At 38.1% G+C, this 15929-nt stretch overlaps 1 protein-coding gene across 2 annotated transcripts in view; it reads right to left on the bottom strand.

The window, feature by feature from the left end:
- sned1 (sushi, nidogen and EGF-like domains 1) overlaps window positions 1-15929 on the bottom strand; it is a 38225-nt gene that overhangs the window by 10348 nt on the left and 11948 nt on the right. For both annotated transcript variants that reach the window (XM_030132224.1, XM_030132225.1), the window contains exons 8-23: window positions 14226-14339; window positions 13534-13647; window positions 11890-11937; window positions 11692-11799; window positions 10192-10284; window positions 8061-8195; window positions 7600-7719; window positions 7135-7251; window positions 5463-5603; window positions 4877-5050; window positions 3516-3629; window positions 3324-3437; window positions 3106-3219; window positions 2874-2990; window positions 1467-1754; window positions 1170-1353 (exon numbers count right to left, since the gene is read on the bottom strand). In XM_030132224.1, coding sequence (XP_029988084.1) covers window positions 1170-1353; window positions 1467-1754; window positions 2874-2990; window positions 3106-3219; window positions 3324-3437; window positions 3516-3629; window positions 4877-5050; window positions 5463-5603; window positions 7135-7251; window positions 7600-7719; window positions 8061-8195; window positions 10192-10284; window positions 11692-11799; window positions 11890-11937; window positions 13534-13647; window positions 14226-14339 — 2095 coding nt within the window. The remainder of the gene's footprint in view (window positions 1-1169; window positions 1354-1466; window positions 1755-2873; window positions 2991-3105; window positions 3220-3323; window positions 3438-3515; window positions 3630-4876; window positions 5051-5462; window positions 5604-7134; window positions 7252-7599; window positions 7720-8060; window positions 8196-10191; window positions 10285-11691; window positions 11800-11889; window positions 11938-13533; window positions 13648-14225; window positions 14340-15929) is intronic.

Genomic DNA, 15929 nt, shown 5'->3' on the forward strand with positions numbered 1-15929 from the left:
TTCACATTTGTTCATGTTTCTCACATCTTTTGAAAGGATAGTTTGTAGATATAAACCTTTTTATAATGCAAATTTACTTTTTTCTCTCTAAAGCATAGAGAGGAGTTTGGAGTTGACATTATTTATATAATATTATGTTATTATTTTACTGGTTCGGCCCACTTCAGATCAATTTTAGGTGAATGTGGCCCCTGAACTTAAATGAGTTTGACACCCCTGCATTAAAACATAACCTCACTATGCAAACGCATCAATTTAAAAAGTGGTAAAATAGGGTCCTCTGGTGGTTGAACAGTATAATACATCAGTCAATTTTCAATAAGAACCGCAACAGCGCCGTTCAGTGGATGCTGAGAGAACTGCAGCTTTGTGAATGAAACGGATTATCAGTGACAGATATATGCTGTGAAATTTATTCTGCTTTTATTTCAGAATAACACACTGTGGTTTTTACTAACCTCAGGGAAAAAACTATTAATTTCATTCAAAATTCTACAGTTATTAACCAGAACTTAGAGGTAAGAGAGCACATTAAATGATCTATTAATGCTCTGTAGTGTCATCCTATAAGATAAGATAAGATAAGGTAAGATAAGATAAGATAAGATAAGATAAGATAAGATAAGATAAGATAAGATAAGATAAGATAAGATAAGATAAGATAAGATAAGATATTCCTTTATTAGTCCCACAAGGGGAAATTTCAAATTTACTGCAGCAGAGTGGAGCACAAACAAAGCACACAAGAGCAAAAAAGAACATTCAGTCAGCACAGCAAACAGATACACAATAGGAAACGTAGAAATGTAACGAACAAATTAAAAAAAGACAAAAAAAGAAAGCTAGAAACACTATTTACAGCTGTGCACATGCTGAACATGCCACAGGTTGGATAGGGGAGATTTAGATTTAGACCTTATTTAAAGGCCCTTAATGAGCTAAAGTACCTGACATTTTCCTACTATTTGCCTGCAAGATCACTCACATGATCTACTGCTGATTTATTGAAGGTTGCTGTAGACCTTCCATAAATGAAAATGCAGTTGAAAGAAAATGCAGCCATTTTAACTGTATTTTATGTTCATTCTATTGTACTAGCACTTGGTTCATGGAAGTCCTTATGAAATGTTCTATGCAAATATGCAGCTTTTCATTGTTATTATCATTACCTGAAGGTGTACTCGGTGGCGCTGGCATTCAACACAGCTGTGTGAGCATCACTTCCACCTGAAGGCAACAGAGACACTCGGACCCGGCTGACTGCTGCATGACGAGCCGCCTGAACCATCCAACGCAACCAAACCTGTGAGGAAGACACGTTCACCACCTGCAGCTGCTCCACACGCCGAGGTCCTAGCACACAAACCAAGAATAATTTATGGAGGCATACACACATGTATCATAACTACTGCAGCTCCACAGATAAAAACACAGATTATTATTGCTATATTAAGGAGGAGGCTCACTGGTGCGTATCAGTGCGGTGGCGGGCCGGCTGTAGTCACTGCTATTGCTGTTGTGTTTGAGGGAGATGGTGGAGATGTTGTAGAGCAGGCCGGGCACCAGGCCTCGCATGACGTGGGTGAACTGCTGCCTGTCCAGTATGTCTGTCTTGCGATTACCCCGACCCAGGGGAGCATACTTGACAGCAAAGCCACTAACCAGACTTTGGGAAGGCTCTGGCTCATCCCAGCGCAGCTCCACCTCGTTTTCCTCCACTCGCAGCACATGGAGACCAGAGGGAGGCAACAGGTCTGGGAACAGAGGAAACCTCATACGTCTAAAGTCCAGTCCTCATGAGACTAGTATAACCTGTGGACCTCCAGTGATTTGGAAATTAACCACCAACATTTGTGTTTTGCACAGGATAAGCAAAGTCTGTTTTTTACTTGAATTTACTGACATCATTCCCTGGCTCTGATGTCAAGACTCCCCACAGATAACTGTCATGCCTGTCATCCATCTCATCATCTTTTGAGATGTTGTTTTTCTGAAGGATTAAGTTTGCTCTTTCAGTTGAAAGAATCCATGCAGTATCGTGATGTAAGCCTCCTGAATTTCCATCAAAAACACTTTTATTCAGTGATGCCTCCATAATCCATGACCCGGAAATAGGCAGAATAAGTACAAATGAAAAATGTCAAATATGAAAAAATGTTGCAAATCCAACCAAATCAAAGAGATGTAAAGTCACAGGGGAACTAAAGAAACAAAACGGTGGTAAATCAGATGTTTTACCCTGGTGTTAGTCATGGTGCTCAGGTGTAGAATGACTTTGCACAGTGGTTTTGTATTGATGCCATGTATTCTGTCATCCCATTTCTTTCCTACAGTTTGTGCCCTCCTCGGGTGCTGTGATTCCTTTTTTGTTGTTATTTGATGGTAAACTAAGTGTTTTTGTAGATATTTTTTCAATATTTAGAAATCATCTGAAATAAACACAAAACAAATCTGATCATCTGTTGTCGACACACAATTCCACAACTACTAGATGACCCCCACTTTAATAAATCTTATTTCCAGAAAGACAAACACTCTTCAGTCTGGCTAATATGGTATCATGTCTATCCAGGAAAACTGAGAAAGTTTTTGTTTTTTTAAACTTTTTAGGCTTACATTTTATAAAGGTAAAGAGCATTATGACGTACTTTAACAGCTGAAACACTAACACTAAATAAACACTAAGGTAGAACTATTTGATACCGAAAAAATCTGCTGTAAAACTAAATCAAAACTGAAATAACAAAACAAAAAGATTGAATTTAAATTAATACTAATAAAAAGTTGAGGCTGTTTTGTAACAGAGAGCATTAGTTACAGTAAATGACAAGCTGTTTGATGCTTGGTCCTATGAGATGTGTTTTCATACTGACCTTTCTCACAGTCTTTGCCTGTGTGTCCTATATAACAGACACAGTTGTAGTTTCCTCTCCTGTCACTGGTGCAGACGCCTCGATTTCCACATGGATTCAGCACACATGGATCCTCCACTAGAGGGCGACACAGACATACAGTTGGTTGCAGTATGCAGATGATAACTCTTGTATGATTCAGCCTCGGCACACATGACAACTTGCAGTTGTGAGGTGGTGCGAAGCCACTTACACATTTGGCACTGGTCTCCAAAGAAACCCTCTTTGCACACGCACAAATAATTCCGTCTGTAACCTCGACACACACCTCCGTTTAGACAGGGGTTGGACTCACACACATCCTGCTCTGCACACAGACATTTACAAACACGAATGTACACCTGGATTGCTGTCCTTTAAAACTATGTATGAATTTCTAAGCTTTCATAGTAGATGTAAAGAGCACTGTACCTATTTCACAACTCTGCCCTTTGAAGCCTTGTGGACAGTGACAAAAGTAGGAGCCAGGCTGATTCTCACACGTCCCCCCGTTCTTGCAGATGTCCGATAAGCATTCATTTAAGTCTTAAAGGAGATAAAACACAGTTTTGTTGACAGGTGTACCATACTCAGCTTCTGCAGATGTGGAAATGTTTGTAGTACCTGTCTGACAGCGGTTTCCACTGAAGCCTTTAGCACACTCACACATGTAGGATCCTATCTGGTCCCGACATGTGCCCCCGTTAAGACAAGGCTGTGACAGGCACTTGTTGACCTCTGGAATCACAGAATGCAAAGAATCAACATCTGTTTGAAATTTCAAAGTGACTGAATGCACACAAACACTACACAGCCTAAAAGCTTGGACTCTGTATCACTGTAACATTTTGTTGAGATAATATTAATGTTGTTCCACATTCCATGTTGAAACAACAAGACTGTCTCCATTTGACCCCTAGCTCAGTCTTCTGGACCAAGTTCAACAATTTTATAAGTACTTGACTGGTAGTATTTTTCCTTTATTTTACAGATGTTTAGTGACAGAAAACGTAACACAAATGAATGTATGATGCACTCAATTTAGAGGTATTTGGTTAAAGGTTGCAAAAACAAACAAAGGCAAAAAAGACAATATATACTCAATACGGAAAATTAAAAGGACAATAAACCTTGACAGCAGACAAAATGCAGGGATAATAATTAAAACGTTTACGGACAGCAGCACAACTCTCTAAGTAAAAGGCCTACACTTTGAGTGATTATAATGGTCTGTCTGTCCTCCTTTTAAGCAGTCTGTTCTAATGCTGCTTTTATACAGACAGAAGGCTTGAAAGTCATCAACACATTTCAGGACACCTATAGGAATGGTTTGCATCACCATGGTTTACATTCAGACTTCATTTACCCCCATAACCACAAAAAAACTATAAGTCCCATTACCTGTTCACTGAAAAACGTCTTTTTGACAACTGAAATTTATACTTTCTAAGTTTTTAGCTTTAGTCTGGGAGGTTGTTCCTAAAAGCTCAAAATGTAAATACAAAGAAATTACAGAACATTGATAGCCAAAAAGTCAAAATATATGTTGAGAAGTAATTTTCTTACAATTTTTTTATCATATGGAAATGCATTACAGTGTCAATTAGCTTTTGCCAAATTCAAGCAGTTTTTATTGTGATGTTTCATACAGTTTCATGACCCCCCCCCACACACACACACATACACACACACACACACACACACACACACACACACACACACACACACAGAACTTTTGGTTTTGGGTATTATCTAATCATCAATGCCCATTTATTAAAGGATTTGGAGGGAAGGATTTGTTGAATTAAAATGGTGATATTTGTTATTCCTAAGACTCTTTTCACAAAAAAACTAATTATTTTCATGATCACAGGTTGCTATGCACACTTTCCAAAAGAGAATAAACATCTGGATCAATAAAATGCTTGGTTTTCAGAGGACTTTTGATCTGCATGTGTGTGCGTGTGTAGTTGTGGGTTACAGACCCTCACAGATGGGTGGCTGGCTCCAATCTCCTTGAATCCCACAGATGCTCTGGGTTGCTCTGGGCACAGGTGTGAATCCTGGATGGCAGATATACACGGCCATGGAGCCCGGTGTTGTAGAGGAGAAATGGACTTCAGCATGCTTGACTTGTGGAGGCGGCCCACAGCCCAGATCTGAAATGAATACAAGCATGTTTATAACATCAACATGGCCACATAGTAACAACAGGTCATAACACTGAGGCAGACTAATGACAACAAGACTGCAGTCCATCCAGGCTTTCTGTTTTTATCCTCCTAAAATTTCTATCACCATGCTGTTAGAGTGCACAGACATGAATCATCAGGTCTAATCAAGCCTTGCTTTATTTAACTCATGCAGCCATTCTGTATCTGTTAATAAGGGCCTCCAGTCCAGCAACACAGCTATGATTATCTTCAGATATAAAGCCAACTATCTCAGTCCTTTACAGCTCAGGATATCCCCTGCTTGTGCCAATCTATTCAAGTCATCTGGCACTGGAGAGGCATTTCAGAGAATCATGACATTTATACATTACTGTGTTGTGACAAACAGTCTGCTCACCTGAAGAATGTACCGAGCTCCTGTTTATTTCACAGTGCCGGCCGCTGAAGTCCTCAGTGCATTCACATTTATACTTCCCTATGTAATGAAAACATGTCCCCCCATTTAGACAGGGGCTGGAGGCACAGGGGTCTGGCCTTCCTGAAAGACAACACTGACAATTAAATAACGTACCGTATGTTCCAACTTAAGATTAAACTGTTAGCATAGTGATTTGGAAGAAAAAAATGGTAACACTTTATATTAAAGTGGCTCTAATAAACATTAGCTAAAAGGTGATACAACCTTTACAAGTCCTCATAGAAGTGTCTATTGCATTACTATACATTAATGAGACTATATGAGTGTTAATAATAGTGTCATGAATACAAATACATTTATTGAGTTAACTTTTTAACTTAACTTACAATATCATAGTTAAGAGCAACAACAATGAGTGCATTTCATACAAAAAAGCAAAATGATCCCATCATCCAGAGGAAAATAAAAACAAGGTACTTAATCTAAATTTGAAGAAAATCTAATCTCTGGCTGGCTGTTTGTTCTAGTTTTCTGCAGTGTAGCAGCTAAATACTGCTTCTCTGGACTCTGGCCTCCACAAGCTGACCTGAGTCCTACTTGGCTTCTATTCCTTAAAACTATCACTGATGCATTCTGGGCCGAAACTGTTCAGTGACTTGTAGATTAATAGCAGCACTTGAAAATCTGTTCTGTGAGTAACAGGAAGGTAGTGTAAAGATTTTAGGCCTAGTGTAACGTGCTCCATTCTCTAAGTCCAGGTTACAACTCTAGTCTGACTGAACTGCAGCTGTTTAAAGCATAGCTTTGGGAACTCCAGTTCAATAATCAATTCTAGTTGCGTTGACTGGATCATCTATTGATTTTTGTGGGACACAAAACTCGTCAAACGAGTTAAACACTTTAGATCTCTTGGCTGTGTTCGTAATACTGTATTATACACACTTACCCCATACTTTTACTTTTAGTGCTCTATTAAGCTGCCTATAAACAAAGAAGGTTTTTTTATATTGGCTGCAACTTATGTCAATTAACACTTTACGTAATGAGCTATTTGTTTGTCAGAAAACAGTCCAAAATGCCAGTGTTTCACAAAGCCCTGATATCCTCAAATGTCTGATTTTGTCCACAGCACAAATACTCCTCTGAGTTGCTTAAAATTTAGTTTAATGTCACAGAGATGTATAGAAACCAGAAAATATTAGAATTTAACAATGTGGATTCAGAAAAATGTGACTTGATTTTTGATTTTCTTATGAAAACCAGATCATCAGTTGTCATAATCTTTGGCAATTAATTTAATGTCTGACCACTGATTGATCATTTAATCAATAATTGTTGCTTAGAAATGTCCCAGAATGTGTTTATTTTGCTATTATTAATATAGTCACAGCCCTGCGAACTAGTGACATGTCCAGGGTGTACCCCGCCCTTACCTGAAAGTATCTGGGACAGGCCCCTGCACCCCCATGACCCTCATGAGGATTAAGTGGTTCAGAAAATTGATGGATAATATAGTCAGTAATAATCAATAAGCATCTACTGAGGACTTATAAGGCCTTATTACCTATTCACTACAACTTTATTGGAAAAACTATGAGCTTTGAGTATTGAGTTCAAACTGTTGTTGTAACTGGCAGGTGTTTCCACTGACCCACTTCACAGTGTTTCCCAGTGAATCTGTATGGACACACACACCGGTAGCTCCCTGCCTCTTCCTTACAGGAGCCTCCATTGCGACAGGGACCAGAAGCACAGGTATTGAGTCTAACTGGAAAGAGACAGGGAAAGAGGGAATCCTTGATGTACAGACCATTCCAGCAAGCTTTTAATCACACAAAATAAATCAGTTCCAGTAAATTACAATTGGAGTAATAATTCAGGAAAATAGCTCATAACTCAGTCTTAAGTACAAATTATCATAAGCCTTTCAGCTTTGTAATATTTCAAACAGCATTACGAGGAATGGCGTGCGTCCCGGTGCATTAAAGCTGTAGCTGGGGTTGAGCCTGAGTAATAGCCCACAAGTCTGAGGGTGTTTTGATAATGGTGTTAATATTAAAAAATCATGTGCGCGTAGTCTTCTATTTTTTTTTTTTTTTTAAATCAATTATGCTACCTTTCTCGCAGTGCTTGCCCCAGTATCCATATTTGCATTCACAGGTGTATCCTCCGTCCCGCTCGTAGCAGTAGCCCCCATTCAGACACGGGGACGAGTCGCAGACCGATCGGGGCTGTACTGAAAAACACACACCGAGACTTGACTGTGTTCCATTGCATTGGGAAATTGCAAACTTCCAAAATTACATTCAAACACATGGCCCAACCTTTAAAAAAAAACACAGATTATTTGTCGCTATATGATTGGATCAAATCAACAACAGCATAAATCATCATAAAAGGTCTCTCCACATCGTAAATGTAAACTGCAAATGTGACCATTCCTTTCGAAATAGAAAGTGACACTTGTCAGGAACGGTGTGTTTAAAAATGGGTTTGTTGCTATAGTAACCAGCTGCTCAAGCAATGACACATAGCCGCAAAATGTCCTGTTGTTGTGTCGGTGCCCGAGGCTCTTACCATAGGGATAGAAGTCCTTGTGATCTAGTTCTGCTCCACTGGTCTGACATGTACACAGGTAGGTTCCTCCATACTCCAGACAAGGACCCCCATCAGGACACGGCCTGTTGTTACTGCATGGAGTCTGGGTGACTTCTGAGGCAACAGGATCATGACCAACATGTTCAAAAACACTGATTCTGCTCTGTTCCTCAAGCTTTATATTAAAGGTGCCTGCAATGGTTGATATAAAGTCCTTAAATAAACATTTACAAGATATTTGTAGACAGTATATGGACAGTTTAAGAATAATACTAAATACAATATTTTCTTTTTGTTTATTTAGAATAGCATTACAAATGTACCTAATACGCCATTGTTAAACTTTTGCTAAGCTTTTTTGTTGCTTCAAGTTTAACAATGTGCAAACTTTTTAGTAATACTTACTACTTACAATAAATGTCAGTCCATGAGGCCCTTTTTTAACCTTTAAAGACCTAGAGGTATTTTTGTGGCAACTTCCAAATGAATTTTTCCACACATCTATCCTTTCCCAGATGAATCATCGCCATTTATTATAAAACCGTATCTCCATTTTACAGTGAAAATCAGGCATTTTCTTGTGCTTAATTTACTGATCATATAGATGTTAATTAAAACTCAGTAAGTTCAAATTAAAAAATTATTCTATATTATAAATTCAAAGGTTATTATAACAAAAAAGAGAAAACTGAAGAAAATGTGACCTTTTCAGCCAAATGGGTCATTAACTGGATGTAAAAACAAATGTGTCCAACTACTGTCATTTGTAAAACTACATGAGTTAAACTGGTGAATCAATATTGCAGTAGATAATGTTTACACGTTCTTACAGAGTATCTGAATGTCTCTATGGGTCATATCTGATGATGATGAAAAACTCAGAAACTGTATTTTATCTGAAATATTTACATGTAATGGTAGGATGAGTGGTTCAACACCTATTATACATTTTAGCACATTGCAGTAGATTGTTTAGGCTGCTGGTGACCGTTGTAGTCTTTGAGCGTTGACATTATTATGTGGTAATTCATCAGTAAGTATCAATAATACAAACCCAAACACATTTGCAGTTAGATTGTGAGGCATTTAACACTTGAGAGATTTCACAATGCTTATTAACATTAATAAAAGCATTGTGAGGTTCTTCTTGTTGCCAACAAAAACATACATTATGTTGAACTAATTAACCGGTAAGGTCAATAAATCCTGTCTAAACTTTTTGTTGGTTTATTGAAATTACATTAATAGGCATGTGTTAATGTTATACACTTACCACCGGCTAACTATGCAGTTTAGAGTTGACTGCAATTTTATTGCAGCTATTTCATATAAAACAGGATCACTTCTGTTTTTGAGTTTCATCACTAAAACCAGCCTGTTCAAATGGTTGGTCACAAATAAAAAGTGAGTCATGGGCTGGTTCTGATTATGAGTGTGTGGTAAAAAAACAAAACAAAACAAAAAAAGCATAGGTATCATTGCTTTGTGACATTTATCTAAACAAATGTGACATGGTTTGACTAGTGATGTGATAACGCTGACATCTGACTGAAAGATGACATGAGGCTGAATCCATGTCATTTGTAAATGTCAAAGTAAAAAATATGTTGGTGTGTTTTATATGGATTAGCATGAAGTAGTGATAAAAAGGGACTCAAAACTCAAGTGCTTGTACAAGAGAACATGAAATATCCTCTAGAGTAGATATACTGTAATTTCTACAACTTTTGTATATAAACACAAGAGTTGCATAATTTTTGTTAATTTTCTCAAGAATCAGCACCACCCAGTAATGATGTCCACTCATTTTATTATTATTAGTAAATTGCACCAACTGCAGAGATGGCTATATCATGTTCGTAAAGGCTTATAATGCTGTTTTCTGGTCTGAAATGCTTCTATGTGGATCACAGCTTCATGATTGTGATGAAAAAGTGGGTTGCAAACTGAGACCAGTTGAGAAGCACTGCACTAAATCATTGTCTTTATCTGTCATCTGAAAGACACTTGAATTTCGAGACCGTTTGTATATGATCTTAAAGTTTGATCAAAGCTGTTGTGAGACATCTGATACGCATTTAGAGTCATGCGTATATAATATCATACTCACCAAACTGACAGTAGAGTCCTGTGTAGCCTGTGGGGCATTCACAAGTCCCATTAATGTCCACACAGACCCCCCCATTCTGGCATAGACATTCCTCTGCAGACAGACAGAGGGACAGAGAGGCAACGAGGTGCTGTGTGTGAGAGAAAAACTCAAAGCTGAAAAGCAAGTGCTTAAATAAAGTTTTCAGCATTGGCCGAAGTGTAAACACAGGCAGAAGGTATAAATGGTCAACATGTGTACCATATGCGGAGCGTCTTTCATCTGCTATACTGTAAACTCTGTATTGATTTGCTGTCATTTCTCTTTCCCTAATCTTTTCCAACAAAAGTTCACAAGAGCAGAAGATTACAAGTCAGCACGCTGCACATCCGCTCGGTACAAATTGTAAGAATGTTTTTATTTTCCTCTCCTTCCTAATTGCACCAGTGGATCAAAGAAAGTGGCCGTATCACAGCTAAATGGTTCCCCTTTGAAGTCCCGGGGAGCTCGGTGGAGGGTATTATTTTTCTGATGATATGGAGCATATTTTGTGACCAAAATGTATGGCCCTGGGGGCAATTAATGGATTGTTAATTTGCAAGAGCCACTTTCATTGGCCACCTGTGCGGCTCGGGCCCTTTGATCTGAGAGCCTGATTAGGCACTTCTGAGTCCCACTACTTTCTCTTCCTTGGAGGATCATGCTCCTTTTTCCACTGTGCCTTCCAAGTGAGCCAGGCAGGAAAGTATTTGGGAGATTTAAGAGAGCCTATATAAGCACTGATAGTTATTTCAGCTCAGGGGTGAGAAGTAGCATGCATTTGCAATAGCTCAAATACTATTAAGGAGCTCTCAGTGGGGAAAAAAAAAAAAGCGTGCAACAACTGCTATCGGAGGGTGACACTAACCTCTCATGGGAGCTGAAATAGGTTTAAAGAGCTCACTAGTTATTTCCTAAAATAAATATAATATGATACAGATATCAAACATAATGACTTAATATGGTTTTATTAAAGGAAGGTATGAAGCATGAGGTGAGAATAATAGCATTTTACATATTTTGTGAACAAATTGTCCTACGGTTATGCAACCAGCAGCTGTGCTTGAAACTATAGTGTGGTGCCATGGCCAATTTCCAAAGAAGCAAGTAGCGGTGTGGAAGCATGCATATTTCAACAGCTCTGTCTGCAGAAATGACCTGAATACCAAAGACCGGCTTTGACTCATAAAGAAGCCTTTTTAAGTCTAGACAAAGCATTTCCTCTTGTTGGTAAACTAATAAAATGTGCTATAAAACAATTATTCACAGCATCAAGCGACTGGTGTTTCCAGGTTCCCGTAGTAAACTGGGCGAGGCTGTGTCAGTTTTGATAATTACAATAATCCATCATCACAGCAGCCTATTCCAGGGCAGAGGTCCAAATTCCTGTGGGATAGCGCAGCTCCTCTTCAAATATCCGAGTCTGCTCACTACCTGCCCAGCTGCCTGCGGTAAGCGACAGCCAGCCACATGTGTACATACCTTCACACTTGTCACCATAGAAGCCTGGAGCACATGTACAGTTGTATATTTCTGAGCTGGTGAATTCACAAATTTGGTTCTTCTTGCAGTTTTCCTCATCACAGGAGGCTGTGGATAGACACGCATGACAGGCAGCAGCATAAGAACCAAACCGTGTGTGTGAAAACGGTTTGGCAAAATGCTTGTGCTTGCTTTTACCTGTTTGGTTTCCTTCCTCAGTTGAATTCACCTGAAGCACCATCAGCTCTGAGAGAAGAAGAAGAGGGTGTTTAAAACATCATCTAAACTCTAGGAAAAGTCCATTACCTTCTCCTTTTGACAACACATGTTGTTTTAATCTGATTTAACCAGAGTGTGCAGTATCTGCCTCAAAGTATGATGTGGGAGAAAATTGTTCAGGATTTTGAATGTGAAAAGATTTCACCACCTGTCACCACCAAACTGACACCAAAGAAACTGGAAGGAATGGACAGCTGTCAGTTCATGTAGGTTTAGTTTACTTGTAAAAATTTACGAGCATTGACATCCAATAAATGAATCTCCATTGTATGGGAATACTGACAGAAATCTCACACATTAGCATGAGAAGAAGCAAGTGGGAACTTTGCGGACTATGAGAAAGTCCACAAAGTTCTGAAAATCTAAAAAAAAATGAGTGGTAGAAACTTTAGACACAAAACTCTCATCTGCTTACAGACTATCTTGGACAATAGATTAAAAGAGCAGAATTAGTTCAATAGTGGTAGCATTAGTAGAAGTACAAATCTACAAATCTACAAGTACAAATAGCACTGTAGAAAAACTTCACCACAAGTACAAGTCCTGGATCAGTTTGACAAGTTACTAGCACATATGTATTACCACCAAAATGTACTTTGAATTGTTGTGTAATAACAGAACGTTATATTCCAGTTTTAATCACCAACAAATGTATGTAAGGGCATTTTATTGATATAGTTTGTCAATATGGAGAACATTTCAGATACTTTGTGTACGACTGGGGAGGTTAAATCCATAGTGCTGCCTCATATCATATAAGCCTCATCCCTATTATATTTACTTAAAACTAACTACAACAAAGATGTCGGACAAATGTAATGGAGTGAAACAAATATCGTCTGCTGAGATGAATGGGGTAGATCTATGAAGCAGTAAAAAGGAGAAATAAGGAAGGTACAAGCACTTCAAATTTGTACAGCCTACAATACAAGAAAAATACTTGGTTTTATTTTGCCACTGTTTACTGTGCAGGTGTGTGAACTTCTATTAGAAATGTATGTGAAATATTGGAGTTGATATATGAACACTGTGTAGATAAAACAAAGCAAAGTACAAACCGGTTTTTGACTGTTATGCTGCATGATGGATGGACAACAGAAATATAACAATCGATGCGAAAAGTTAAAAATCCTTGTTATATTTTCTGAACCTAAAAGGAACAGCTGTTACTAAACATTGTTCCTCTATAGCAGGTAGATGGGCTGACAAATGATTATCAGCCAAATGATGTACACTACGCCTTCTGCTACAACATACAAATATCAGCACTGGAGAACAGTTTGTTTCTTTACAGCTGTCAAAGTTTGTAACTTTACCTCTGCTATAAAAATATATATGTATGTTGCAGTGACCATATCTGACATTTATTAAGAAAACTAGAGAAGCAGCAGGTAATCGACAAATACCAGAGAGGTTAAAACAAAGCCACAAACAAATCAGTTTTGGTTTGTCCTTGTCATTCAACATTTCCACACTACAGGCGGTCTAACAGAATTTTAAAAAAGGTGTCTCTTGGACTGTAGGAACTATATTAAAAAGCATTTTTTCCAGATGTGAGCTCACCTGTCTCACAGAACATTCCAGTGAAGGTAGCAGGACAAATGCAGGTGAAGTTTGCCACTTGATCGATACACTCTCCTCCATTCAGACAGGGCTGTGATTCACACTCATTTATGTCTGGAGGATGTACAAGCATCAGTGAGAGAAAAGATTATCTACTGTTGGTTCTGATTCTAATGAGATTTTTTTAGTCATCACAAGAAAAACCAAGAGGTAATTGTCTAAGATACTGAGCTGGATTAAGGGCACTGAACTTCCCTTCTGAAAGCATAGAGTTTCATTGACCAGGTGTCTGGTATTAACAGTAATCCGGTCTCATGTAGAAACAAGGATTCGTGAACTGTACATGGCCTGATAATTTAATTCAGCAAAAGGTTCAGGTTTCATCAACAATCAATCGCAAAAGGAGCAAGATAAGAAAAGGTCTTTTTTGGAAACTGGCCTGACTGTGGTGAACTTTCTCACTATGGCTCATTGTTACACTGTTTGACCCAGAAAAAACAAAAGAAAGTTGTTTGCAAATCAACTCAACCAAAACCTCAACGTGGACCCATTTGTCTACGTAGGAATGGGAAACTCTCTGGACAAAAACATCTGCCAAATGACAGCAGAGTTTGATGTAGAAAGCAGCAAAGAATATTTCCTCTGGAGGAAGATGCCTACTTTCCCCAGGACTGTGAAAAACCCCCACTCACCTATCTCACACAGAACACCAGTGTAACCCGGTTCACACACACAGGTGAAACTGCCAACACCTTGTACACACACTGCGTTGTTGAGGCACGGTCTGTCTTTGCACTCGTCAATGTCTGCAACACACACAAACACACACAGAGTCAGACACGCTTGTGGAATATTTACTCAGCTGATTAATATATCCGCCACACTGCTCCCCTCACTCTGCAAGTATGTGCTGCTGGCTGTGAAAGGTATTAGAAGAGGTTTGATACATCTCCACAGGCCGGACTGTGGGAATAGGCACAGGAGCTCCACAGAGGCTCGACCAAGATATTCTAAAATCCATTTTTTGGTCTGGAAACTGCTTAATGAGGCAAAAAATACTTCAGTTAATCAGACATTTTCCAGATCTTCTCCCTGATTAGCCCAAACAGAGTCGAAGTCAACCATTCATAAGACTGGCCAATTATTGGAATCTGCTATTCAGCATTTTTAAAGTTACTGCTACTGCAATTTCTATATAATAGAATCATTGTATTGTATTGTATTGTATTCTATTCTATTCTTCATATTTGTTGTCTTCTCCACTCTGTGGTTGCTTCACCTTTAACCATTAATAAACAATAGCTTAATTAATCATGTTTGATGCCTGTAAATCAAGCATTTCTGTGTAATACCTGCAGAACTATCAAACACAACAAATAAATAGACACAAACTAAAACAAGTCGATTTCTCAAAATAAAACTAAAGTTACATCCTGTACTTTCTGTTTTAACCCATAAAGACCCAAACAGCCACCGAAAAGCAAAAGCATCTTCTGATCTAAAATGCGTAATTAATGTTGATCCCCTAATCCTATCAATATATGTAAATAATTGACATAAAAGGCAGTTTATCATCTTTTCATGATCATCAGATATGACCCATATGGATGTTCAGAGGCTCCATAGTAAACATGGAAACATTGTCATCTTCTACAACATTGATTTACCAGTAAATGGAGTTTGATAAATGACTGGATGGAAACACTTGCTTTTATGTTTAGCTATATTTTTTTTATATTTTTTCAGGTGATATTTTTTGCTGAAAAAAATCACTTTTTCTTCAGTTTTCTCTGTTTCTGATTTAAAAACTCTCAACTTTATTCTGAGCTTTTATGAACATCTACATGATCAGTGAATTAAATATAGAGAAACACCTGATTTTCACCTAAAAACACAAAAAGACAGTGGATAATACTTTAATAAATGGTGATAAATCACTTAAAAAAAGGTTAAATCTAGAAAAAAATTCATTTGGGAACTGCCACAAAAATAGCCCTGGGTCTTTACGCGTTAAGATAAAGTTGAAAACTTCTCTTTTAATTCAATGTATGGATTCCTACAGTGTTGATTCCTTGGCACGAATAAAATGTTTTTTTTCTTTTAACTTTTCAGCTCTTTTCCTTTTATATACACTAAAGGAATTTCATGACAACAAAGTGACTTCAGTGAGTTCAGCTAAACTATATTGTCTGTTACATACAGATACACTACTGCACTGTTTCTATGCAGCTGATATTTTTTATGAAGTTGTTTGTATCATTAATGTTGCTAAACCAAATTGTGTATTTAAGTCTGTTTAAAGTGCTTGCTCAGTTTATCCACTTTAACCTGCAAGAATTTGCGTGCTATGTTTCGCTGCTGCTGAGGAAATACAGATGACTGAAAATTAAACATTT

Source organism: Sphaeramia orbicularis, chromosome 4 (assembly GCF_902148855.1).
Source record: "Sphaeramia orbicularis chromosome 4, fSphaOr1.1, whole genome shotgun sequence".
NCBI classification, from domain to species: domain Eukaryota; kingdom Metazoa; phylum Chordata; class Actinopteri; order Kurtiformes; family Apogonidae; genus Sphaeramia; species Sphaeramia orbicularis.